General features: G+C 48.7%; 1 protein-coding gene across 1 annotated transcript; it reads right to left on the bottom strand.

The window, feature by feature from the left end:
• Positions 1 to 1,067: 1,067 nt before the first annotated feature.
• FOXN1 (forkhead box N1) lies at positions 1,068 to 27,677 on the bottom strand. Its single transcript, XM_053366376.1, has 8 exons — positions 27,541 to 27,677; positions 25,398 to 25,904; positions 19,863 to 19,970; positions 16,694 to 16,821; positions 13,714 to 13,810; positions 7,335 to 7,542; positions 4,697 to 5,194; positions 1,068 to 2,820 (listed from the first exon to the last, which is right to left on the bottom strand). The coding sequence occupies exons 1-8, from the start codon at positions 27,658 to 27,660 to the stop codon at positions 2,531 to 2,533; spliced, it is 1,956 nt and encodes a 651-aa protein (XP_053222351.1). The 5' UTR covers positions 27,661 to 27,677; the 3' UTR covers positions 1,068 to 2,530.

The raw sequence follows: 27,677 nt of genomic DNA on the forward strand, positions 1-27,677 counted from the left end.
TGCTCTGGTCCAGGGGGTCACGAAGAGGCGCACACGACTAAACGACTAAACAACAACAATTATGCTTTAGCTGGGATTCCTGCTTTGCGGGGAGTTGGACTAGATGACCCCAGGGTCCCTTCCAACACTATGAATCTAGGATTTTATGAAAGGGGAAAGAGGTTTGGCTGCCTGTCTCTTTGTTCTCCACAGGTTTGAGCGTCACTTGAGAGATCAACACCCAACCTGGCCCAAGCGTTTGCCCAGTGGGGTGGGTGTGGCAATTTTCATTGATCAGTCACTGGTGTGACTGGCCCAAACTCACAAATTACACCATCTATCTAAAAACCACAATTTTGAGGGATTTTTTTTTTTTAATCCAAGGCAGTGCTGGGCTCATTCCCTGCTAGTAACATTATATATGTGTTTGTATCTGCAGCTATAGAAAGCAAATGGCTTTCCTTTCAAGAAAATGACCCTTATTCCTTGCCCGTAGCAATACATTTGTTGCATATAAGACTTATTGGAGCAGGAATCTGGTGGCAAATTGCTGGCAGGTAGTGATGGGTGACCTTTCAAATTCAGTTCTTCTCAATTTCTCATTTTTTCAGACCTGAGTTCCATTCTCCACAAGGCCATGTCAGACACACACACACACACACACACACACACACACACACACACACACACAATGTCATTGTGATACCAATCAGCAGTTTAACGTGGATTTCTTATAAAAAACATTTTTTGTAGGTAACTGTGCCCCAAAGGCACATTTTTGCAACACAGTTTTCCTTCTCTCTATTATATCTATTTTTCAGCATGCATTATTCCAATACATGCATTTTTGGAACCATTACAAAATTCGGCGAAATACAATTTTCGCAGGCGTTTTGTTTGTGGAGAGTGAGAATCAGGCTGGCCCATGCATAAATGTTAACTGAATTGGATTTCTCCTCCAGTGCAGAGAATCTGATGAATTTAATGGGCAAAACTTATGCAGGCTGCTTATGGCTCAGTCTGTGTACGTGAAAGAAAGCAAACGTATCGACTTCCTACTGTATATAAGGAAAAGAAGCAGTTAAAAATGAGCAGGTTCACTGTTTTATTGAAACGAACAAGGCGTGTGTTTTCTTGTGGGGGATTTGTAGTGCAATCCAGGATGAGCCCATTCAGAAATAAGCTACACTGACATCAAGGAGGCTTACGCCTGACCTTGGCAGATGACCGCCGAAGGCGGCAGGTTCTCTGTTTTTAAAGAGAGGTTGGATATCCACCTGTCAGATTATCAAACTGTGATTCCTGCTAGATGCCCTTTGGGGTCCTTGCCAACTCTACAATTCTATGACTACGTTGATCCATTTTATTGAATTAAGCTAAATAGCCTTAAGTTGATTTGGAATAAATGCATAGTTAATTGTGGCTGTCTTGAATTCTATTGGGTTACAGTCGTACCTTGGAAATCAAACGGAATCCGTTCCAGAAGTCTGTTCAACTTCCAAAATGTTCCAAAACCAAATTGCGGCTTCTGATTGGATGAAGGAAGCTCCTGCAGTCAATCGGAAGCCCCGTCAGACGTTCAAGTTCCCAAAGAACGTTTGCAAACTGGAACAATCACTTCCGGGTTTGCGGGGTTGGGGAGCCAAAATGTCTGAGTTCCAGGGCGTTCGGGATCGAAGGTACGACTGTATTGCCTTCTGTAGTAGGTCACCCTCTTCAGAATAAAACTTTTGATAAGGGAGGATAGGGCATGGGGCACCAGGGATGAATTTATGGAGCCGCGGGTGGTGGCGGCGGCCCACTGGGTTAGAGACTTCATCCACATATATATTTTTCTAACCCTGCCACAGCCTCTGTACAGCACCCTCGAGGCCCCCAAACCTACTTCCAAAAGGGCATTGAAGTTTGTGGTTGCTGAGCAGAATGTTGCAGGCTGAGGGGTATTTGAAAAGAGACGGGCTTTGAAAATCAAGGGGAACGGGAGTTTGCTTGGCACCTGACTTCTTCCCTGCGAGCCTCGGCAAGGTTTTCTCCAGGAACGCTGGCTTGACGCCAGCATGGTCTTAACAGATCTCTGTGGTTCGCCGTTCCAGGGGCCTACGACAATCTGGGTTTTGAAAAGATGGAACTGGCTTGTTTTCTGCTGCTCCTGAAGGGAGAACCCAAAGCAATGGATTCAATTGCTAAGAAAGGAGAGTGTAGCGAAACATCAGGAATAACTTTCTGACCATAAGAGCTGTTCAATGGAGAAATGGACTCCCTTGGAGGTTTTTCAGCAGAGGTGGGACAGCCATCTGTCAGGGGTTCTTTAGTTGCAATTCCTGCATTGCAGGGGGTTGGACTGAATGACCTTTGGGGGTCCCTCCTGAATCTACAATTCTAAGGTTCTGTGCATATCTACATATTTGCACCACGGCACTTGGGCACGCCTCGGGTTTCTGCAGTCTGGGTCCAGAAGCAGTGAGTTTTGTTTCCTTGCTGAGCATCAGTGGCGGACTTGGGTTGGGCTTCCACACCCAACATTGGCACGGGCGATGTTTGGCCTGGTGGCCTAGACCAAAGCCACCGGTTTGGAGCCGGAGTTGTTCAAGAAGGAAGGCGATCCCGTCTCCAGGTCCATGAAGGCAGAGTAGAGGGTGGTGAGGTGGATCTCAGGGAAGCTGTGGTGCTGAGTGTCACCGTGTGCACCGAACTTCCCACTGTTGTCGTCATCCATCTGGCACAGGGTCGAGAAGCAGGGACCGGGCGCTGAGGAGGAGGAGGAGGAGGAAGAGGAGGAGGCGATGAGCACTAGGGGGTCGCTGGCCAGGCTGTCGTCCTTCAGTTCCTCCCAGAGGTTTCCTGCAACGACAGAAACAGACTTCACTGGATCATGCCAAAAGGTGTCCCTGCTTAGGCCACCGTCCTGTTATCTCAATGGCCAAATGCCCCCAAGGACCTAGGAACCGGGACAGACTGCCTGTGGGCCTGGCGGTTCCATAAGGACAGAAGAGCCTGGCTGCTGCAGGATCAGGCCCAAGGGGGGCCCATCTAGCCCAGCCTCCTGTGCTCACAGATGACCATTATTGCAAGCCCATTAATATACAGTGGTACCTCTGGGTGCAAACAGGATCTGTTCCGGAGCCCTGTTCGCATCTGTGTGGGTCGTGATTTGTCGCTTCCGCTCATGCGCGTGACATCAATTTGAGCATCTGTGCATGCGCAAGTGGCGAAACCCGGAAGTAACGCGTTCGGTTGCTTCCGGGTCACCGCGGAGCGCAACCCAAAAACGCTCAACCTGAAGCAATGTCAACCCGAGGTATGACTGTAACATTATTATATTATATTATATTATATTATATTATATTATATTATATTATTTATACCCGGCCCATCTGGCTGGGTTTCCCCAGCCACTCTGGGCGGCTTCCAACAGAATATTAAAATACAATAGTCTATTAAACATTACAAGCTTCCCTAAACAGGGCTGCCATAAACGGAACCTGAGTGCAACAGCAACCCTGGTATGTAGTGGTAGACTGTCCCTGAGCAGGGAGGCTCTGCTATCACAACAGACCTCCGTAAGAAGAGCCCTGGTGGATTAGGCTGAAGTCCTTTCTAATCCAGCCTCACTATGTGGACAACCAGGTCTCCCCAAAGGGAATTCTGCAAGCTGGACCTGCAGGCCAAAGCACCTCTCCTCGCTTGCCGTTCAGAGGCATTTTCGGCATGCATTGGGTTGATGGACGTTGTTCCATCGATCTGTGGCATTTGATCAGCACCTGTCTAGTTAGCGAGGGAAGATGCTGGGGTTTTCTGTGTCCTCCCTGGCTGTTTAAGCAGGATGGATGCCACCCGCTAGGGCAGGGCAATATCTGGTTTTCAACATCGTGCTATATCACCAGCTAAACGTCGCAATATACCGATACAGTGGAACCTTGGTCGTTAAACACCTCCGTAGTCGAACGTTTCGGCTTTTGAATGCCAAAAACCTGGAAGTACAGTGGTCCCTCTGGCTACAAACTTAATTTGTTCCGGAGGTCCATTCTTAAGCTGAAACCGTTCTTATCTTGAGGTGCGCTTTCGCTAACGGGGCCTCCGGTGCACAATTTCCGTTCACATCCTGGGGCAAAGTTTGCAACCAGGAGCAGCTATTTCTGGGTATCAGAGCTCGTAACCTGAAGCGTTCGTAACCAGAGGTGCCACTGTAAATACGCCGGTTTTCGGAAGCTGAACGTGCTACGCGGCTTCCGTTTTGAGTTTCCCTATTGTACTGAGGCTTCCGTATTGAGCTTTCGGTTTTTGAACGTTTGGGAAGTCAAACGGTCTCCCGGAACGGATTACTCTCAAAAACCGAGGTTCCACTGTATATCACAATGTCCGAAATAAGGAGAAGCATTGCCTGGCTGCACGGTTTTCCCCACATTGTGATTCTTACATAGCAAAGCACACACACATACACACGATTTGAGATAATACTGTATTATTTTGCCAGTCAAAAATTATGAAACTGACATCACAATATGGATTCAATCCTTGGCCATCACTGGATTAGGACTGGGAGAGGCTCCCTGCCCAAGACCCTGGAGAGCCCTTGCTGCCGGCCAGTGCAGACATTACTCAGCTAGATGGAGCAGTGGGCTGTCTCAGTAGAAGGCAGCTTCCTCTGCTCCTATTCAAATCAGGACCCATGAGGACTAGAACCTTGAATGGACTCCCTCGAAGCAGGGCTGCGCACCTTGGAGCTCGAAGTCAGTGAGCGAAGGGTTCAGGGCGTCCACGTCGTGGCTGAGGTCACCTTCTGCCATGGGCACCTCCTGCACGGCGGCCCGTGCCATGGCCAGCATCTTCATCCCACGTCCCGGAGGGGCCTGGGCGCCCCCCGGTGGGGAGTCTTGGCCCTGGTGTCCGTTCTGGGCGTCTGCGGGAGGGAGAAGGCTTTGAGAGCCGTCCGGCTGCAGGAAAGTGGACGAGACCTGGGAAAACCCTTGGGGAGGGACCCCGTAACAGGAAGTCTGTGGGGCCCCCAGCATGCCAGGCTGCGGGGGCTTGGAGGGGAGGGCCCCATGGGCGTGGGGGGCACCGGAGGAAGAGATGGGGGGCTCACACAGGGGGTGATGCTGGAGCGGCAGCCCCCGGGAGGTGGGAGGACTCGCCAAGCCGCTGGTGGGGCTGCAGGCCAGAAGGGTAGACCTCAGCTTGTCCGTCTTGTCCCCTATCAGGTTGTCCAGTTCCTCTGAAACACAAAGAAAACAAAACAAGCCATGTTTATTCCTTCATTTCTGGGGGTTGGGCTGGATGACCTTTGGGGCTCCCAATTCTGTAGTTCTATGTTTCTAAGATGTGTTAATTCTGCCTGGGGTGGTCTTCTGCAAGAGACCAGGATATCTGCTTTGTATCATGTTGGAATTGGGCCTTTATTACTATTTTTAATCGTTTACTGATTATTTTATGATTATCAGCAATAATCCATAAAATTTTTCTGTAGGAAAAGTTCCATCCAATCATATTATTCTGCAGGAAAATATGACTTTTAAAGATTTTATTTATCCTTTTACAACATTTGCACAAATCACAAAACTTAAACTCTACCCTTCCCTTCCCTGGTTCATTTCCATTTCCCTTCACTGCTGCATTATTCCTTATTATTTCTTTTCCAGTTCTTCCCTCAGTTTATAGTTTAACTGCTCAATTTATTCTAATCCTGCTAACATTTTAAATTGTTTACAGAATTTTTTCAAATATTCAACAATTTCCCCCCAGTCTTCTTTAATAACTCTTGTTTCCTGATCTCTTATTAGGAGGAAAATATGACAATGTAAAATTACAACGTTTATTCTAAAGGGGCAGAGGAGAGAAATCTCAAAAGCTAGTTAAGGACATAAGAAGAGCTGGCTGCAGGATCAGGCCGGGGCCTATCATCTATGGCACAGCCATGGACCCAGAGCTGAGCTGTCATGGCTAGTACCATCAATAGCTCTCTCCTCCATGACCTTTCAGGGAGGCAATTATTTTGTATAAGGAGAAACCATTTCCCTCAGAATTTATTTCTGGGAAACTATTTACAACGAACATTAAAACCAACAATAACCTAAACACCAGATTAAAACACATGTCAGTGTCTTGATGGGCTTTGCGTAAACAAAGGTGCTTTGAAGCAGGCACCGGACATAGGACAGTGAAAGTGCTGATGTCAAGAGGCAGGGAGTTCCAAAGGACTGGCAATGATGGCGGTTGTAGTCTAGCAACATCTGAAAGACTGCAGGTTAGGTGACCTCCCCACCTTAGAAGTTTCTGCATCCATCACCCACCTGCCTGCCTTCCTACTGTGCAACCAACCCAGGAGGTGGCCTTGCATGTCCCTCCTCCCTCTTAGTCTCAGTGTTGCTCCTTGCTGAGCAGTCTCCTTGCTGCCTGCCAGTCTCTGGGGCTGCCAGCGTCCTCCTCCCCCTTAGCCTCAGTGTTGCCCCCCACCAAACAGCCTTTTGCTGCCTGCCAGTCTCTGGGGCTGCCAGCGTCCTCCTCCCCCTTAGCCTCAGTGTTGCCCCCCACCAAACAGCCTTTTGCTGCCTGCCAGTCTCTGGGGCTGCCAGCATCCTCCTCCCCCTTAGTCTCAGTGTTGCCCCCCACCAAACAGCCTTTTGCTGCCTGCCAGTCTCTGAGGCTGCCAGCGTCCTCCTCCCCCTTAGCCTCAGTGTTGCCCCCCACCAAACAGCCTTTTGCTGCCTGCCAGTCTCTGGGGCTGCCAGCGTCCTCCTCCCCCTTAGCCTCAGTGTTGCCCCCCACCAAACAGCCTTTTGCTGCCTGCCAGTCTCTGGGGCTGCCAGCATCCTCCTCCCCCTTAGTCTCAGTGTTGCCCCCCACCAAACAGCCTTTTGCTGCCTGCCAGTCTCTGAGGCTGCCAGCGTCCTCCTCCCCCTTAGCCTCAGTGTTGCCCCCCACCAAACAGCCTTTTGCTGCCTGCCAGTCTCTGGGGCTGCCAGCATCCTCCTCCCCCTTAGTCTCAGTGTTGCCCCCCACCAAACAGCCTTTTGCTGCCTGCCAGTCTCTGGGGCTGCCAGCATCCTCCTCCCCCTTAGTCTCAGTGTTGCCCCCCACCAAACAGCCTTTTGCTGCCTGCCAGTCTCTGAGGCTGCCAGCGTCCTCCTCCCCCTTAGTCTCAGTGTTGCCCCCCACCAAACAGCCCTTCTGGAACTCAGCAGGAAGGAGGAAGAGGAAGGGGCAAAGCCAGAATGAGTTGGCTCTGCCCTTCATTGGCTCTGGTGCCCCCTGCTGTTGGCGCCTGCCCTGCCAGTCCCAAAGGGAACCAGCCACTCCTGAACGCACCACCTGCAAAGGATGTGGGGGGGGGGGCTGTGAGAACGCCCCTTGCCCACCTGGCTTGGCCATGCTTTTCCGGACCGCGATGGGGTCTTTCCTCTTCCACTTCTGCAGCTCCTCCTGCATCTTGTCCACCTTGGCCGGGTTCAGCGCCCACAAACAGCCTTTCCTGGAGGAGCTGCCCGACTTATTCTCCACTTTCTCGAAGCATTTGTTCAGGGATAGGTTGTGGCGGACCGAATTCTTCCAACCGTCTGGAGCTGTCTAGGAAGGGAGACAGGCACAAAAAACGAACGGAAGTTAATTGGGGAGGAGAAAGGCTTTGTTTCGTTACATCTGTACCATTCCTCAACTTCTCCTGTGGCAGAAACCTCCATCTGAGGTAGGCAGCAATAAGCAGTTTCAGTTCTTCCTACAACTGATTGTGATTCCTGTAACTGATGAAGGCAAAAGTCAGCCGGAACAGGATTTGTGCCCAGCTAATCTTGGCACCTTCCAGGAGCTTGTGACCTATCATCCCTAGCCATTGGGCATGCTGGTTGCTGGAGGTTGTCAAAGGCAGAGCTGAACATCATCAGATCTTTGAAGTGTTTCAGAAAACCTGGAGCAAAAACACTCAGCAGTGCATGGGCTCTTTCGTTCTGATTAATGATTATTAACTAATATTATTAACTTCCCATCTTTTCCCCAGGCCAGGACTCCAAGCAGCTTACACAAATTAAAACAGCACAGATAAAATATGAAAAGCTGAATGCTTTTTGTTAATAAAGTATTTCAGCACTGATAGAATTAAAATAAGGTAAAAAAATGCTGATCTATTAAAATACAGATAATAAAAACAGCACCACACTATTAAAGCAAAAAAAACAAAAGACACCAGGCAGCTCTGCCCAAATAAGAATATTTTCACCTGCCATTGAAAGGGCAGCATGGAAGGCACTGGTTTAATTTCTCTAGGGAAGGAGTTCCAAAGGTTGGGAGAAGCCACCACTGAGAAGTCCCTCTCCTTCATTCATAACTAGCAAGCCTATGAGGGGGGCAGGACAAAGAGGGGGGCATGTGGTCTGCCAAAGAGCTTGGGCTGAATTGTGCGGTGATTGCAGAAGGGCCGCGGTTCAGAGCCCCTGCTTGGCATGCAGAAGGGCCCAGGTTCAGTCCCCTTTGGCATCTCCAGGTAGGGCGGGGAGAGGCCCGAAACCCTGGAAAGTTGCTGCCAGCCTGTGCAGACAACACTGAGCTCGATGGGCCGGTATAGAGCAGCTTCCTAAATATGGAACATGACAGCGATGAAGACATCAGCCCAGCCCTGTAGCTTTTATAAATAGCAATACCTCAGACCTAATTGCGGAGCGTGGGATCCTCGGATGGGAAGTGACAAGGTTAGAAACGTACGAGGAGGATTGCGTTTCTAGAAGAGCCACATTCCCTTGCACCCATCCTGGCTGGGGCTGGGCGAGGGTGTGGCTCAGAGCATCCAGGATGGCAAAGGCTGCTGTCAGCCAGTGCCTGGCACCGCGGCGTTTTCGGGAGCTCAGGCACCATTTTTTTGGAAGGTGGCTAATTAACAAGAGCAGTTTGACAACCGAATCCCAGTTTTAACATTTGCATATGTTTTTTTTTTTTTTAGAAAAAACAACTCTGGGGTCAAAAACCCAGAAGGCTGTTTTTGCTGGGACAATGCACTTTAATTATCTCTGCAAAATAACCTCCTCCTTTTTAAATTCATGTTCTCTCTGGTTAATGAGATAAACAAACGGCTCTCCTCTGCCTCAGGCAAAGCTCCCTGTGTAATTAATCACGCCTCAATTGGAAAGGGGGGGGGGATGATGGATACATGTGTCTACCAAAATAAATAATAATAATAAACATAAACCTGCAGCAGGAGTTTACCAGCACTTGACAGGTTCAGGGGTCTAAGCTGTCTGTCCTCTGGAAACGTTTGCCCTGCCATATAGTTGTTCCCGTAAAAATAAAGATTCTGGACCTCATGAATAAAGAGGACGGGGAACACAGAAAGCTGCCTTATATGGTTGCAGGAATTTATGTACAGGTTGGGGGGGTTGCCCCTCCAGCAGATATCACGCACATGCAGCCCACTACCAAAACCAGCACAATTGCTTTTGTGACTTTTGTGATTTGTCCCCACAAAACACTTCATCACAGTTCCTTCCTATCTATTCAAAGGGCCTCTGCTGCACGATACCAAATGTAAGAATTCACTGATAAATGTATCTATGTTCTGGCTCACTGGGAAAACTTCTGAAATTCATATAGACAGGTGAGCTCAGCTCCTCAGCAGCCCCTCTGCCTGAGTGATAATTCCTGGCATCCTGATACCTGAGTGCCAGACAGGTAGCCAATCCAGAAATACCAAACCCAGATGAAGACAAAAAGGTGTGATGAACTCGGCTGGGAAACAGGGAAATGTGAATATCTTTTTTGTTACACTTGATGGGTGTTTGGTGGAGGGCAAGGAGAACCATGGGGCAGGGTCCAGGATGCTCAGATTACGGCCACCAGACCTCCCCTTTCATGATGTAACCATGATGTAGTTTGGGGGGGTGTAACATGGGGATTAGCAGCTAATAAAAGTTTGGGGGCTCTTTGGTTTGGGGCTTCCATCTTGTTCCACCTGGTGGCAGGTGGGAGTCCTGTCGCGACAGTCTTCAATCAAGACCAAGCCTACTGGCTGCTGTTTTGCTCTGGTCTTCCTGGCTGGTGTCCTTGTTTTTTGTCCAAGGGAGCCCTCGGATTTCTCCGCTAACATATGGAACCAGAGCATTAGTCCATATAATTCAGCACTGCCTAAACTGGCTGGCGTCTCAGGCAGGGGACATTCCCAGCCGCATCAGAAATTGACCCTGGGACCTCCTGTATGCTAAGGCTCCCTCCCCGCTTATCCTTCACCTGAGATTCCTCCATCACAGGGGGGTGAGCTAGATGACCCCTGGGCTCCCGTCCAATGTGACAATTCTATGGTTGCACGACAACCTAAACTCTCTTTGGAGCTGATCAGAAACAGAGCATCATCGGCTAGGTTTTGCTAGCCCAAGGATGGAAAACCGACGAAATACCAACTAAAGAACAATGGCAAGAGAAAATGATGGAATAGGCTGAGATGGCAAAGTTAACTGAAAGACTTGGAAACAAAGGCAAGAGAGACTTTAAAGAAGACTGGAAACTATTCATGTTGTTCTTACAGAAGCAATGTAAAGAAATGGGCTCACTAGCAGGATTTGACTAAACACTTAACAATGAACAAAATGAATACAGAAATTATTGATATGATAAAATTACAATAATATACAATTTAAAGATTTTAAAATTAAGAGATAAAAAAGCAAGCAAGAGGAGCTAATACGTTAAAAAACAAGAAGAGGAAGTTGAGGGAAGTCGTTGTGGGGGGGCGGGGAATATTTGGGAATTGTATCTTTTGTTTTTTGATGTGGTGTTATTATGATAAAAATGTAAAACTTGATAAAAATCATTTTTAAAAAAGAAAAAGAAACAGAGCATAACCAATTCTTCTTGAGCCGCGGTGGGAAGGGGAGGATAACCAGTCCCTTTTAAACAAAGGTGCATTTCAGGTGAGACGGCGTCTCTCGCTGGGCTATGGGGAAACCTGGGATCTGGTTCTCCGGCAAGAGGCGTGATGTTAGTGGTCAGTGAGGCGATGTCTCCTCGCTTGGAGTGGCAGCGCGATTATATAAATCTCCAACTTCAGAAAGCTAGCTAGGCCTGCCTTCGTTGTCCTACGCTGGTGTTTCTGCTGATTAGCTAATTGCGTTTGTAATTAAATTTCTGGCTCTCTGTTTTGTCTCTGACATATTCCCGGGAATCTGTCAGGTTCTGCAACTTGTTTCCTGTGTCATCTTCTGCGGTGAGCAATGGTCTCCCCCAGGAAATGACTTTGGGAGAGCGCTGCGGCCGGATCAGGCCAAAGGGTGCCCTGTTCCACTCCAGCCAGTGGCCGAGCCCATGTCCCCAAAGAGAAGCCAAAAACTCTGTCGTTTGGGCAAAGACTCCCTGGGAACACAGACCGTTGACCAGTGCCTTCATCTGGTTTTCATCTTACCACTGATTTTACTTATAATAACATCAGAAGAGCCTGCTGTCTAGTAGCCACCAACACCTCACTCCGCCTCCCTGGATTCAATCCTTTTTTAAAAGCCAACCACTTTGGCCGCCATCCCTGCGTCCTGTGGCAGGGAGTTCCACAGTGTAACGATGCACAGCATGTGTCCTGAATCTTCCAACTGTCGGCTTCATGGGATGCCTCTGAGTTTTGGTGTTACCAGAGAGGGAGGAAAACTTTTCTCTCTCCACTTTCTCTGCACTTTGCATAATTTTAGACACTTTTATAAATGTCCAATTCTAGGTTGCTGGCCATTACTGCCTCCTGAATTTTCAAACCATTATTATTAATAATCATTATTGTTAAATGTTTTAAATAGCTGGGTTTTTACTGATAATTTGTTTATTCTTTTAGTAAACAACTCTGAGGTGTTTGTTGAGTTTTCTTTTACAAGCCATTAGAATATAGATTTTGTGAACTGAAATAAAAATATATATATAGTTAATAAATGTGCCGGCCAGGTGCGTACATGGATATGTGGACCACATGTCTGGATCAGCACAGGAAGACCGCCCTGAAACTATTTTGACTCCCAAACTGACCAAATGTTTTCTCTGCAAGGAGGGAGGGGGTGAGGGAACCTTCCCATTGTCTCAGGAACTGGGTAATCACCATCTCAAAGGAATGGCCAGACTACCAGGAAAAGCAATCAGATAAGGCATCATCCAATAACCTGAGACAGGAAAAACAATTCAAATTTCTGTTGTAGACCACCTTTTCTGTGATTTATGTATGATGTATGGAGGGGTGGTCTGGAGCTCGAAGGCAGGGAATTTAAAAGGTCTATATAAGGGCAGGCACACCTTGGTTCTAGGTCTTCCTCCTTTCCTGTGTGTGAAGGGGGCACCTTGTTGCAACAGTTCAATAAAGATCAGGCTTGCTTTGCTTCTCGATATTCTCTGGTAGGCCTGTCATTTTTTCCTACTGATGGAGAACCTATAAAGGACTCTATAAGGGGTCTTGTGTCCCCCATAAGGGAATGAGGGCAGATTTTGTTTGTTACAGAACTAAGCAAATGGAATAACCTCCCTTTGTACTAATCAATCAAGCCAAACCATTTGCACCCACCCAAGCTAGCCTGCCTTGCTCCCATCCAAGGCTACAATTCTGTGCATCTATAAGCCCTTCCAGACCACCTTCTCTGCCTGCCACCCTGCTGGGCGCAAAGCGACAAAGAGCCCCTGGCACAAGCAGATTCCCAGCTTGACATTCGCTTTCTCCTCCTGCCTGCCACCACCCTCGCTCGCTCGCTGAGCCTGGCAAGAACCCCTTGATCTTTGGAAAGTTATTGGGCTCTTGCAAAACTCTCTCCCTTTTGGAAATCTGGTTCTGCTGAGCGAGGAGAGGCACTTCAAAGCGGCTCAAATTGTGTGCGTACCTTCCCTGCCCCTTTTTACCCCACAGACGTGGGAGTCAGAATGCCGTGTTTCAACTAGAAAAGGGGCCAGTTGCATCACTCCAGTTGCCGCTGCCCTGGCGATGAGGAAAAGTTAATTTCCCAGCGTTTCTGTCGTCCCGGCTTCAGTGCTGTTGTCCTTTCCCTCCGTGTATTTCATTCCCAAATTGTGCTCTCCTCCACCCCTTGGCGCGCTCTGCTCCGAGAGCAACGGAGGGATTTCCTTCTCTGCCTTTTTTGGCAAGGATTTGCCCTGTGAGGCTGAGAGTGGAAACATGGGAGAAGGAGAAAGGGCAGGATTGGCAAGCAAGAGGCAACCAGAAAGCTCATAAAATTCTGCCAGGAATGGAGAGAAAGGGTTTCCTCCCTCTCTTGGAACTCGGGGGCATCCAAGAAAACGGAACGTTGGAAGATTTGGGACAGAGAAAAGGAAGCCCTTCTCCATGCAACACAGAGTTAAACGGTGGAACTCACTGCCACATGAGGCAGAGATGGCCACCAATCTGGCAGGAAGCTGGCCTCAGTGGGCCAGCAGGCTTTCCCCCCTACGTTCTTAGCTGAAATATTGCTTGCTGTTTCTTCTACGATGCCCAATTCTGCTCGAAAAATTCTTTTTCTTGCGTTTGTTGCAAATAAATCTGGGCACCTCCTGCGAGACTGAAGAAGAACCGACCGATTAAGCCAGGTGGTGCCCAGCATCGGGCAGGTTTCCTGGAAGTGCCTCCTTCTGGAGGAAGTGGCACCAGGTCTGGTGGGGGAAATCCCCCAGCTCAGGGCCAGAACACCTGCTTTGCATGCAGAAGGTTCAGTCTCCAAGAGCGTCTCAGGGAGAGCTGGGAATGTTCCCAATCCGAGTTCCAGGCCTAAGATCTGCAACGATCCATCGCTCGCCACAAGAGCTTACCTTGAAATAAGGGAAGTGTTCCGTCATGAAATTGTAAATCTCGCTGACCGGGAGGCTGCCAGTTTTGCTGTTCTTGAGCGCCATAAATATGAGGATGCTGGTCAAAGGAGGAAAACAAAACAAAACAAGAAAGGGATGTTAAAGCTTCCTTCAACCTGCAGTTTCTCTGCTTTTGCTTAACAGGGACTAGCAACTTGGCACTCTGGCAGCTGTAGCCCTGCTTACTTCAAGGCTGGATTACTGCAATGTGCCAGATTATAGGGAGAGCTTTGCATGCCAGCCTCACCATTTCCTTCATTTGGTGCAGGGATTTTATTTTCAGTATGAACAGGGCTCCGTTTTTGCACCTACACACACAGCAAAGGCTCCTGTTTCCAAAAAGGTCTTGATTGAGGCACCTGATCTCTCCACCACTTTTAATCACGATGAGGAGGGCAGGAATAAGGAAAAGCAGGACAGTCCAGGATCAGATCAGAAACCAGGACAGCTTCTGTAATTCCAGGACTGTCCCTGGAAGATCAGGACACTTGGAGGGTAAGGTTTAGCTTTGGGTTCGTCTTGCCCCCACAGACGCCCATCTGACCCCTTCAGGCAGTGGAACTGGCACTACTGCAGGGGCCACATGCCCCCCTCCTGCATTCGTAAGAACTTGATCATTCAGTGTGGCAGCATCTACACTGCGGAACTCCCTGCCTCTTGATATTAGGGCAGGCGCCTTCGCTGTTCACTTTTGGGAGCCTGTTAAAAACATTCTTTTTTAGACATGGCTGACTGATGCGACTTCTAATCTTAGTCTATTGTCATTTTAACTTTTCAAAGGTCTTAAACTGTAAACCGCTTTGCGGTGTATCTTTTTACAATCAAGCGAGGTGTACGTTTCACGAAACAAATGAGCAAACGCCTCGCATTGCTTGGGAATGACAAGGAATGGAAAAGAGTCTATGCTGTTTTGAGAAGCTCAGTCCACCATCTTGATACACGCTGGCGTTCAATTGTCTCCAAATTTAAGCAAAAATCCTGCTCCTTGATCTCAGAAACTATCATGAAAAAATTGGTTGAAATCGGGACAGTATTGAAAGGTTGTGGGCTGTCTTGATTGAAAATGGCACCCAATGGTGTCCAACCCTAGAAAAGAACCGGTTCCTTTCTCTCAGGAAAAGTCAGGCAACATGCAGCTCTGATTTCTTAAGAGGCGTCCAATCACATTGCGGACAGGCAAGCAACTTTCCAAAATATATAGCAGATCGACACAAAGTCTGGCAATAGAAGGATTGATTGGCAAACAGGCTCATCTTATTTTTATTTATTCAATCAATCATTTATATCACAGAATGTCTCCATGGCTTGACTGTAAAAAAAGAACAACCCTCAAAGCAATTATGAAAAGATAAAATAAGAAAATCAAGAAAAACTTACAGCCATACTTTCAAACATACAAAAAGTTAAAATACGGAGGCAGATTAAAATCACCTTGACTTTCTAGGCATCTGGAAAGGTCTGTCTAAAGAGGAATGTATTTAGCAGGCACTGAAAAGAGTGCAGCGAAGGCACTTGCTTGACATCAATAGGCAGGGAGTTCCACAGGGCACATGCTGCCACACAAAAATATTGCGTCCTTACCAATGTGGAACAGGGATTATGTGGCACCTGGAACAGAGCCAGTTTGACTGAGCGCAGCAGGTCAAGAGAGTCAGGTGAACTTGTCCAACTTGTTAAAGGCTTTATGTCCTAATAGTAACACCTTGAACATGGCCCAGTAGCAGATCAGCAACTGGTGCAGATTTCTGAGTCCAGGTGCGATACTCCCTGTCAGCAGCCGTGCTGCAGCATCCTGCTCTTACCTTGAGGCCCAGTATACCTGAAGGAGCGTCTCCACCCCCATCGTTCAGCCTGGACACTGAGGTCCAGCTCTGAGGGCCTTCTGGCAGTTCCTTCACTGTGAGAAGTGAGGGTACAGGGAACCAGGCAGAGGGCCTTCTCAGTGGTGACACCCGCCTTGTGGAACGCCCTCCCACTAGATGACAAGGAAATAAACAACTATCTGACTTTTAGAAGACATCTGAAGGCAGCCCTGTTTAGGGAAGTTTTTAACGTCTGATGTTTTATCGTGGTTTTAATATTCTGTTGGGAGCTACCCAGAGTGGCTGGGGAAACCCAGCCAGATGGGCGGGGTATAAATAATACATTTATTAATTATTATTATTATTATTAATACTGGAACTCGGGGGCACCCCACGAAGCTGGACATTTGGAGGTTCAGGACAGACCACAGCTTGCAGTTGAACACTGAGGCCTCTTGTGCTTGAGTCCTGCTGGTGGGTTTCCTACATGCATCTGGTTAGTCAGTGGCTGGTTCTGACGTTCTTCTGACATCCTCATGGAACCTCCAGGTGCAGAGGCAGTCTATCCAGATCCCTCTGTTCTGTGGGGCATTTGTGAGAACAGGGTGCCGGACTCAATGGGCCTTCGGGAAGGCTATTGGCTAGGATCACGACAGAGCCTCCAGGCACAGGGGCAGCCTATCTCCAATTGCCAACTGCAAGACGGGACGAGGCTGTTGCACTCAGGGGTCCTGCTTGTGGGCTTCTGATGGCCACTGTGTGAACAGGATGCTGGCCTGGTTAGCCCCCTTTGGTGGCCAGGCCTCTTCTCATGGAACCTCCAGGACCAGAGCAGACTATCTTGAGTCCCAGGTTCTTGGGGGTATTTGGCCACTGTGAGGACAGGATGGGTGGCCTTTGTCCTGGTCTGGCAGGCTCTTCTGATGTCCTTTTAGACATCACTCCAAAAATCGAAGAGAAAAATCTGAATTTCTCTTTTTTCACCAGCCATTATCTACTGATGCTTTCCATTATGTTTTTAGGGATCGTTTTATTGATCTTGCTAGTCTGTCTGTGTTAAGATGCCTTGGGGGGATCTTACGAAAGAGCAGCTTCTAAGCATCCCAATGAGGAAATAAAATGAAGGTGCGAAGGCTTACCTATAGGAGTAGATGGGCTTAGGGAACAGGGGCTGGTGGTGCTCCTGGCTGCTCTGCGGGGCGATGCGTTGGTAGGGGTACTGCGAGCTGGAGATGTAGGAGAACGGGTAGCTGTTCCCTGCAGGATACTAGGGACACAAGGAGACGAGAGATGTACCTTCACTGTATAAAAGGCTAGAGTGCAAAAAACCAAAACAAACTCCAAGAGATTTACAGAAAGGATAACACAACAAACCCATCAGTTAAAAAAAACCACAACACAGGTAAACTACTATTTAAAACATTCGTAGAATTGTAGTGTCGGAAGTCTGACCCGCTGCAATGCAGGGATTACAGCTACGGAATCCCCAACCAAAAATAATTAAAATCAAAATTTCTGCATGAACCTCCATCAACGGAAGTAAAGTCACAAAGAGCTTATGAAGCCGGCCAGCTGAGGCCCTGGTCTGCAGCCACCATGGCTAGTAGTCTTTGCTAGCCCTCTCCTCCTCCACAAACTTGTCTTTTAAAGCCATCCAGCTTGGTGGCCCTCGCTGCCTCCATGTGGGAGGGAGTTCCACAGTCCATCCATGTGCAAACTCCTTGTACTCTGTAAAAGAACACCGAGGGTTCTGCGTCTCATTATCCATTATTAGTGTTCCTGAAGAAGGAGCATTCCCGTTGCCTTGACGCAGATCTAAGGGAACAAGGAGAGACCTTCTCAAGGCTGAGGGAGCCCAGGCTGCTTGAGGGGAGGGAGGCGGCCCCAGGAACCGAGCCCAGAAAGCTCTTGGGCAGCCAGGGAAGGTGCTGTCTTGTGTTGTGGGCGATATTCTGCTCTCTGCAGCCCGTCCTGGGGAGATTTACCTGTGGAAGCTGCAAAGCCCTACAGAGGAATATTAATGGCAAGGAGATGGTGAGCCCTTTAAATGTTGCTGTACTAGCTCCGGGCGGCCAGCATGCCCAATGGTTAGGGATGATCAAGGGAATGGAGGGACTCCCCTATGTGGAAAGTTTGCAGCGTTTGGGGCATTTTAGGCAAGTGAGGTGACATGACAGGAGTTTATAAAGTTCTGCAGGGCAAGGAGAAAGCAGAGAGAGGTGATTTTTTTCTCCCACTCATAACATTGGAACTCTGATGAAGCTGAAGGTTAGGAGATGCAGGACAGATGAAATAAAGTCCTTCGTCACGTAGCACGGAGTTAACCTGTGGAACTCCCTCCCACAGGAGACAGTGAGAGCCGCCAATTTGGAGGACTTCCAAAGAAGACCAGACAAATTCTGGGAGGAGGAGATCATGCGGCTGGATGCAGTGAGATCAGGATACTGGACTAAACGGGCAACATAAGATCAGCTTATGATCTTACGATGGGAGCTGGAGGAAGAAACGGAGGGCCACAAGTTCACCCCCTGACGTGCGCATTCTGCATCCGGGGAGGTGTCCAAATCGTTTTTGAGCCCCTGCCTTAATAGCTCAGCTGGGATGCTGAGAGGGTTGTGTGAGCCCCCGACATTGAATGCACAGTCCTGGGAGCTGCCGTTTGCCCCAACACCATCAACAAACTTCAATTCCCAGAATTCTTCTTTTTAAATGTCTGGCATGTGAACTACCAAAGACATGGTCATTGGTTGCAAGATCCCAGTCAGGGGAAGGCAAAGCCTTGCCTAGCTATTGCTATCAGTTTGGGGCTCCAAGGAGCCTAAACGGCTGTTGCTGGACTAGATGGGTCACTTTTGGCTTGATCCAGCAAGGATCAGGTCCAACTTGTGGGTTTCCTGCTCTTAATCTTGGGGCTGTGGGCTCAAGCTCCATGTTGGGCGAAAGATTCCTTCATTGACGTGGGGTAGACTGCATGATGCCCCTTCCAAATCGATGTTTCTATTATTCGATCGGGGCATCTGGTCAGCCACTGTGAGAAAAGGGTGCTGAACTAGGTGGGCCCCCTTTGGCCTGACCCAACAGAGGTCTTCTGTTGCTCTCGTGGAACCTCCAGGCCTAGTGGCAGTCTATCTTGATTCCTAGGCTATTTGGCCATGGTGAGGCTGGGCCAGAAGGGCCACTGGTCTGATCAAGTGGAGCTTTTCTGGTGCGCTTGGGGGTCAGACCCTGTGCCAGGGCTTTTCTTGGCATCTTGGGCCACATCCTGCCCTCCAGCGAGGCTCCAGGGGTCACCTGCCCCACCCTGCTCACCTGCGGTTCTGGGGCCAGGCGAGGAAGTTCTTTGCTCTGCAATTCCGATTTTATTGGTTTCAGTCTCTCCTTCAGAAGTTGGGGAAGGAGCTGGCGGGGGTGTCCTCGTTACGGGCTGTTTTGAAAGGCCATTTCTGTTTTATGAGTTTCAAGGCAGTCGGTGTCAGGTGTGTTATTTCGTTTTTTATAGGCAAATGAAGGACAGCAGAATGGTCCAACCGCCTTTTGGGAGTTTTACGATGGCAAGGCTGGCACCACCGTCCTCGTAAGGCGGATGGGCAGGTGACTCCAGGTCAGCCGGGAGATGGTTTCTGACTGAGTCAGCCTTGACCCAGCAAAACACGAGGCAAATCCGTTCTGCTGGTCAGGGCCAGAAACGAACGAGGACGCTGACCTCCCTGGGCGACAGAGGGGTTGGTCAGGCAGTCAGAGGCCAGGATGCTCTGCGGAAGGAATCCGATGATGGCAACCTGGAAGTGGCTCGTTCTGCTGGATTGGGCCCCTGTCCTGCCTGGTCCAGCATCCTGTTCTCACAGTGGGCGACCAGATGCCTTTTTGGGGAAGCCCACTAGCGGGAGCTGAGTGTGAAAGCAACTCTCGTCTCCTGCACTTTCAAGCAACTCATATTCGGGAGCATTGCTGCCTTGGACCGTGGGAATAGAGCGGATTCATTGTGACTGGGAGGCACTGAGAGTCTTAGCCTCTGTGGCCCATCCAGTCCAGATCTCCCAATGTGAAACGTGCAAGCAGGATTCGAACACAAGAGCAACTCTCCCCCTCCTGCGGTCTCCAGCGGCTGGTATGCAGAAGCATTTCCTGCCTCCGACCGTGGAAGCCCTCAGTAGCTCCCTCCTCCATGAAATGTGTGCAATCCTCTTTCAAAAAGGGTTAGTGATTGTCAGCGTCTCCTGCAGGAAGGAGTTCCGCAGTTCAGCTGCTGCACACTGCAACCTGGGTGCCACTACTGCTGTGGGTGGGGGTCGCCCCATCCTGTCTTACCTGGTGGAAAGGATGAGAGGGGCAATACATCTGGGGGGCCTGAGGTTGGTAGCAGTAGGGGCTGGTCTGTTCCTCCAACGGTGGGGTCTTCAGCTTGACCTCTGTTTCCTGGTGGATGAGAGAAGAATGTCATGGTTAAAAAAACCCCAAACCCCAAAACCTCAGGTGTGGGAAGCCTGTGTTGGTACTACTCGAAGTGAGAGCTGGACCATAAAGGAGGCTGATCGCTGAAGAATGGATGCTTTTGAATTCTGGTGCTGGAGGAGACTCTGGAGAGTCCCATGGACTGCAAGAAGATCAAACCTCCCCATTCTGAAGGAAATCAGCCCTGAGTGCTCACTGGAAGGACAGATCCTGAAGCTGAGGCTCCAAGACTTTGGCCACCTCATGAGAAGAGAAGACTCCCTGGAAAAGACCCTGATGTTGGGAAAGATGGAGGGCCCAAGGAGAAGGGGATGACAGAGGACGAGATGGTGAGGCTACTGACATGAGTTTGACCAAACTGTGGGAGGCAGTGGAAGACAGGAGTGCCTGACGTGCTCTGGTCCAGGGGGTCACGAAGAGGCAGACACGACTAAACGACTAAACAACAACAACTACTCGGAGTATAGAATCATAGAATCATAGAATCATAGAGTTGGAAGAGACCACAAGGGCCATCGAGTCCAACCCCCTGCCAAGCAGGAAACACCATCAGAGCACTCCTGACATATGGTTGTCAAGCCTCTGCTTAAAGACCTCCAAAGAAGGAGACTCCACCACACTCCTTGGCAGCAAATTCCACTGTCGAACAGCTCTTACTGTCAGGAAGTTCTTCCTAATGTTTAGGTGGAATCTTCTTTCCTGCAGTTTGGATCCATTGCTCCGTGTCCGCTTCTCTGGAGCAGCAGAAAACAACCTTTCTCCCTCCTCTATGTGACATCCTTTTATATATTTGAACATGGCTATCATATCACCCCTTAACCTCCTAGAGAGCCACAATGAAATGAATCTCCATGGGTAGCTTAGATCCATTCGTTCCAAGGGGTCTACCCTGAGGAGGACCAGCGATTGAGCTCATGGACATGAAGGTGAGTGTTGGAAGATTCAGAGCCGATAAAAGACAGGACTTTTTCATGAACCCCATAAATAAACAGCGGAACTCACTCCAGCAGGAGGCCAACTGGGATGGCTTTAAAAGTTCAAGCAAATTCATGGAAGAAGAGAGGGCTATCGATGGCTTTGGGGCTTTGAAATTCTGAATCATGTCGTGCAAAATAAAAATTGCAAGCCAAATGCATATATTAGGGGAAAGTGGCTGCCAAATGTTTATGTGAGTTAAAATAAAGCTCAAAGATGTGTTCTGTTAGTGGAAACGGCTTGCTGGGAAATTTGTTTATGTAGAAAAGTGTCTATTGGGAGAAAAAGGCACAGAAATGTAGTTTTTTTTTAGTATTTAAAAAATTGCAAGCTGATGAAGAAATGAAGCAAATTGGGCTGAAAGATGGAAAAATGAAAAACTGAAACGTCCAGATTCTTCCACCCTAATGTTATGAGTTTGGGGGAAGTAGACTGTATGCAAAGACCCTTCTAATCCCTGCATCCAGCAAGTGTTAAACTCCAATGAAGGCTCCTAATTCTTGGAATAGCCAGACTAACCTCCTGGTGATGTGCAAAGGGATGGGCAGTAATGTGACCTAGAAGTAAAACAGCAACCGGGGGAAAGAGCCACAGCAACGTTTGAGAGCCGTATTTGATTTCTGTTTGACTGCTGCTATGGGAGCAGCAAGACCATTTTTGGGTGTAATAATAATAACAATAACAACAATAATAATAATATTTATACCCCACCCAACTGGCTGGGTTTCCCCAGCCACTCTGGGCGGCTTCCAACAAAATATTAAAATAGAATAGTTCGTCAAACATTAAAAGCTTCCCTAAATTGCTGGAAACTCCTCCAGGTTGTACATATGTGTAAACAAGCCATATTATTATTAATTATTACTATTAATAATAATTGAATTTATATACTGCCCGATACAAGGAGGTCTTAGGGCAGTTCACAGAATAAAATCAAAATATAAAACCACAAAATACATAATCAAAATAAAGACAACAACCCAATAATTCTCCCTCCACCAAAAGAAACAACAACCGCATTTTAAAAGGGCATAGGATGTCAATCAAATCAACCAAAGGCCTGGTTAAAAAGGAACGTTTTTGCCTGGCGCTTGAAGGTGTATAATGAAGGCACCAGGTGAACTTCCCTGAGAGAAGCCTTCCCGGAACCTTTTGAGAAGGTGGCACATGAAGAAGGGCCTCAGAAGAGGATCTCAGGGTCTGGGTAGGTTCATCTGGAAAGAGGCGGTCCTTGAGATACTGTGACCCTGAGCCCTTTAAGGCTTTATAGGTCAAAACCAGCACTTTGAACTGAGCCTGGAAACTAATTGGTAGCCAGTGCGGTCAGACTAGGATCGCCAATGCAATGTGCTCAAACCGCCTTGTTCCGGTGAGCAACCTGGCCATCGAATTCTGCACCAGCTAAAGTTCCCAAATCGTCTTCAGAGACATATATCATAAAGACACCACAGTCTCCGCTCTGCTTCATTTCCAAAAGGAAACACAAATGGTGGTACCCCAGAATCTCGCACTGGTCAGAAACTGGGGTGCCATTCAACAATAAGAGGATCAGAAGCAGGTAGCAGCGGGATGAGGCCAGAGGGGCACCCTCTAGTCCAGACTTCCTTGAACTCGGCCCTCCAGATGTTTTGAGACTACAATTCCCATCATCCCTGACCACTGGGTCCTGCTAGCTTGGGATCATGGGAGTTGTAGGCCAAAAACATCTGGAGGGCTGAGTTTGAGGAAGCCTGTGTCTAGTCTAACCTCCTGTCCTCACCTGGGGCCACCCAGATGCCCCCAAACGAAGACCACAAGCCGGACACAAGAGCCCTCTTCCTCAGAAACTGGAATTCAGAGGCATTTCCTTCCACCGGTTGTGGAGGCAGAGTGCGGCCAGCCCCACTAGCAGCCACTGACAACCTCCCTAAATTTATGTAACCCTCTTTTAAAGCCATCCAAGATGGTGGCTGTCAACACTGCCTGGTTTGGGGAAGAAACGGCAATTGGGTTTTTTGCACAATAACATTTGTTCCCATCTAGCAGGTTTTCCAAAGGCAAAACCGCTTGGATGCATACCTAGAAAAGCATTGGACAATATATATATATATCTCCAATGAAAAAAGTCAGAGCTGGAGTTTAAAAATTAACATGGAAAAGTTTAAAAGGCGCAAGGAGATAGGGTAATAATATATCAAGGATGGGATAACAAATAAATTGAATAATGCAACAATAACAAAAATAATAGTAGGTAAAGAAGATCACACACCTGTGGAGGGCAGTGCTGGGCTGCAGGGAGGGAGGTGAAGGGATTAATTGAAATTGTTAAAGATTGGTATAGCATTTAAGAGATTTAAATTTTCATAAAGATTCTATAAGGAAAGCAGAAAGCAGCAAGAAATATCAAGTAAAGGTATCAGAGAGGAGCTCAGTGTAAAGGAAAACATGAGACTTATGGTTTTGCTACATATGATTTTATTTTGGAGTTGTCTGCTTAGTTTGGAGTTGTTTGTTGTAAAGAATGTATATAAAGAATGTATATAAAGAAGGTACAGGGTTATAAAGACCAGGACTAGCCGCCTGAGAAACAGTTTCTACCCAAATGTAATTCTGGTTTTAAACGCAGTATAAGGAGTCTCTATAGGAGTATATTGTATTTTAAAATGGGGTTTCAGAGTTTTTAGGGTGTTTTGAATGTCTTATGTAGATTTTTCAATTTCATTGTTCTGTATGGGACAATGACAATAAAGAGATCATATCGTATGTGATTAAAATTTTTTTTTTTAAAATGGGGGGGGCAAAAAAGAAGAAGAAAAGAAAATAGGAAAAGCATTGGACAAATGGAAGGCAACTCGGACTCATGCTTTCTAGGCCTGGATGGGGCAAGCGGGAGGGTGGAGAAGCCCAGAGATTGGTCGCTGGGCAAGGGCCATCGGACTCTTTTGGTGTCTCTAAGAAACACCTTTCGCACTGATTCTGCTGCAGTTGCAGACGGAATGTACTGTACAGAGAAGGCTTGGCAGCTGGCGACTCCTTTGCAATCCTGTGCAACTCCAGAATGCGTCTTGCCAGCCAGGAGACCTTGTGACTGTTACACCTCTAATTAAAGCAGCAAGTGATTTTAAAATGTCTTAATTAATGAGTATAATGCATCTCTTTTCCTCTCTTTTCTTTGGCCAGTCTGTAGAGCCTAAGACCGAAAGTTAAACAGAGAGAGGAGTGTGTGGATGTGCCGCTTTCGGGGGTGGTCTCTTTGAAACAGCTTTGGGTGCCTAAGAAGACCAGAAGTGCAGCCTGCAGGATCAGGCCAGTGGGAGCCTCCCTGGTCCAGCCTCCTGCTCTCATGGTGGCCAACCAGATGCCCGTTTTGAGCAACCTGCCTTCAGGATCCAAACCCTCTCCTTTCCGGAGGCTTCCAGAAACTGGTATTCAGAAGCCTTGCTGCTTCTCCATGAATTCGCCTAAGCCTATTTCAAAGCCATCCAAGTTGGTGGCCATCACTGTCTCCCGCAGCAGCAGGGAGTTCCGCAGTTTAACTTTGAGTGAAGAAAGACTTCTCTTTCGTCTCACCTGGACATCCCAGCATTCAGCTTCATGGGATGTCCAGGAATCCTAGTGTTATGAGAGGGAGGAAAACTTCTCTCTATCTACTCTCTCCAGGCCAAGTTTATCATTTTACAAACTTAAACCATGTCGCCTCTTAATCACTACTTCTCTAAACTGAAAAGTCCCAAATGCTGTGATCTTTCTTCATAGGGGAGTCACTTCCTCCCCTCGACCATTTGGCCCATTTCTGACCCTTTCCAGCTCTACAATATACTTTTGAGGGGAGGCAGCCAGGGCACAAATCCGATCGCACTAGAGATTTGTATTATGATATTGGCGGTTTTCTTTCCAACGTCTTTCCTAATGATCCTTAGCACGGCGTTTGCATTTTTCACGGCTGCTGCACACAGCACTGACATCTCCACTGAGCTGTGCACTTTCTTCACAGCCGGCGCGGTTTTCTATACCTCTGCCATGTGCTGCAACTCTCAGACGCTTCGACTTCACCCCCAAAGGCACACTCCTCCATTGTCTGTCGAGACAGATGGAGGCCAGCTATCATCTTGCGTCTTCCTTGACTCTTAATAAGCCTTAAATGCTGCAACCCTTTCCCCATCCCGTTGATCATTTTGGTGGATGTAATAACTGTAAAAAAAAATTATCCAGAAGGGACCCTGAGGGTCATCCAGTCCAACCCGCTGCAATCACAGCTGAAGAATCCCTGGCAGGTGGCCACCCAACCTCTGCTTCAAAACCTCCAAGGAAGGCGAGTCCACCACCTTCTGAGGTCATGGAAGCATAGAACCATAGAGTGGGGACCCCTGAGCATAACCTAATTCAAACCCACCTCCTAAGGAATGCCGCCATTTAATCAGAACGAGCCCAACTCACCATAGCCTGGGGGTGATGTTCCTGCCCAGGGTTGGCATACTGCAGGCCGTTGCACCAGGCCGGCTCGGAGGAGAGGCTGGGAAGGTGTGCCAGATACATCTCCGCCTCCCTGGTCATGGTGGGCCCACACATCTCCTCAAAGCCCTCCATGCTGGCTGCCTTGAACAGGTGTCCATCCATGGCCAGGGCCTGCTGAGCTTCTGGGAAGGTCTCCTCAAGGAACTGCCTCTTGTAAGGGTGGAAAGGGGTGTTGCGGAGGGAGCTCTTGAACCGGCCACAGGTGCCGGCCGCGCTCTCCTCATAGCTGTAGTGCCTGAACTTCTCAGCGGCGCCAGAAGGGACCTTGAAGGCTTCCTGCTCAGCCGGGGCACCTTGGCCAGCGGAGAACCTCCCGTAGATGTGTTCAGGGGGCGGGGAGGAGCTGCTGGAGCTCGGGGAGGACTCCGAGTGTGTCCTCTCGGTCCGGGCCTCGCCATCATACGATGGGCAGCAGAAGCCCGGGGTCTCCTGAAAGCAGAGGCATAGCAAGGTCAGGTGGTACCCAGTGTGATTTTTTTTTTTTTTTTGCAATTTTTGGGAACATTGGAGCAGTGAAACCATCACCGAGTTGTTGAGCTTTTTAAAGGGAGGGTTGGCGCGAAACAGATACAGTGGTATCTCAGGTTACAGATGCTTCAGGTTACAGACTCTGCTAACCCAGAAATAGTACCTTGGGTTAAGAACTTTGCTTCAGGATGAGAACAGAAATTGTGCTCTGGCAGCACAGCAGGAGGCCTCATTAGCTAAAGTGGTGCTTCAGGTTAAGAACAGTTTCAGGTTAAGAACGGACCTCCGGAACGAATTACTGTATTTTTTGCTCTATAAGACTCACTTTTTCCCTCCTAAAAATTAAGGGGAAATGTGTTCGCGTCTTATGGAGCGAATGCAGGCTGCACAACTAGCCCAGAAGCCAGAACAGCAAGAGGGATTGCTGCTTTCACTGCGCAGCGATCCCTCTTGCTGTTCTGGCTTCTGAGATTCAGAATATTTTTTTCCTTGTTTTCCTCCTCCAAAAACTAGATGCATCTTGTGGTCTGGTGCGTCTTATAGAGCGAAAAATACAGTAAGTTCTTAACCCGAGGTACCACTGTACGGCCACAGATCATGCAAATCCGACTGGCGATCACATGGAACCGTATCAGCGCTGCCAGATGGAGGTGCAAGCATCGCCCGCCGGGGGTGCCAGCGCCGGCCACTGATCACGAAAATCTGACTGCCGATCGCATAAAACCGCCCACCGGGGATGCGAGCGCCGGCCACTTGGGGGTGCAAACACCGCCGGCCGGGGGTGCCAGGCTGATCGCTGGCCGTATTTGCACGATTAGCAGACGGATTTTCCCAACGATGATCGTGCCAATCACAAAAATCCTCCTGCTGGGGGTGCAAGCGCCGCCATAACGATCCACCCAGAGGGATTTTGTCACACACACACCCCGGCATGACACCTCGGACGAACCGCACCCCCCTTGCGACGCCCCTGCCTGAAAGCCACCAAACACCTTTGAGGAGGGTTAGGTCACTGTGAGAGCAGATGCCTGGCAGGTAGAAGGTCCCAGGTTCTTTCCCCAACGGCATCACAAGGTAGGGAGTCCCGGCCTACCCAGGCAATAACTCCACATCCAGTCTATCCCCCCCAAAAAAACCCCAAACCCAGCTGGGCACTATTCCCAACCATCCCTACAAGATAAGTATGTCAAACTCTATGGTGAGCACACCATAAACTCCACAGGCAAAACACCCCCTAGACCTAGGGGAGATTCCTGACTTGGGCAGGTGAGTCTTGGGGTCCCTTCCTTTTTATCCTCACAACCACCAAGGTGAGCTTTATGGCTGAGTGGGAGATTTGAACCCTGGTCTCTCCTGGGTTCTAGTCCGACACTCTAACCACTAGGCAACGCTGGCTCATTACGTGATGTCAACAGACTCCAGTTCCCATCAGCCACCGTGGCCCCAATGGTCAGGCGGGCTGGGAGCTGATGTCCAGCAGGAACCCCTCTTCTGGGTTGACACAGGTCAAGCGGGGAAGAAAACGCATGGCCATTCTCATCTGCGTTGCAGGGGGCTGGACTAAATGGCCTCCAGGGGTCCCTTCTAGGATTCTCACCTGCTGGATGGGGGACCCCGAATTGTCATGGGTCTGCATCCGGTTGCCGTGTGGGTTGCTGTCCAGAGAATCCGAAGGCGAAAAGGTAATGCTAGATTGGTCTTGGAGCAGTGAAACCATCACCGACGCCAGCCAAG

Source organism: Podarcis raffonei, chromosome 15 (assembly GCF_027172205.1).
Source record: "Podarcis raffonei isolate rPodRaf1 chromosome 15, rPodRaf1.pri, whole genome shotgun sequence".
Lineage (NCBI taxonomy): Eukaryota > Metazoa > Chordata > Lepidosauria > Squamata > Lacertidae > Podarcis > Podarcis raffonei.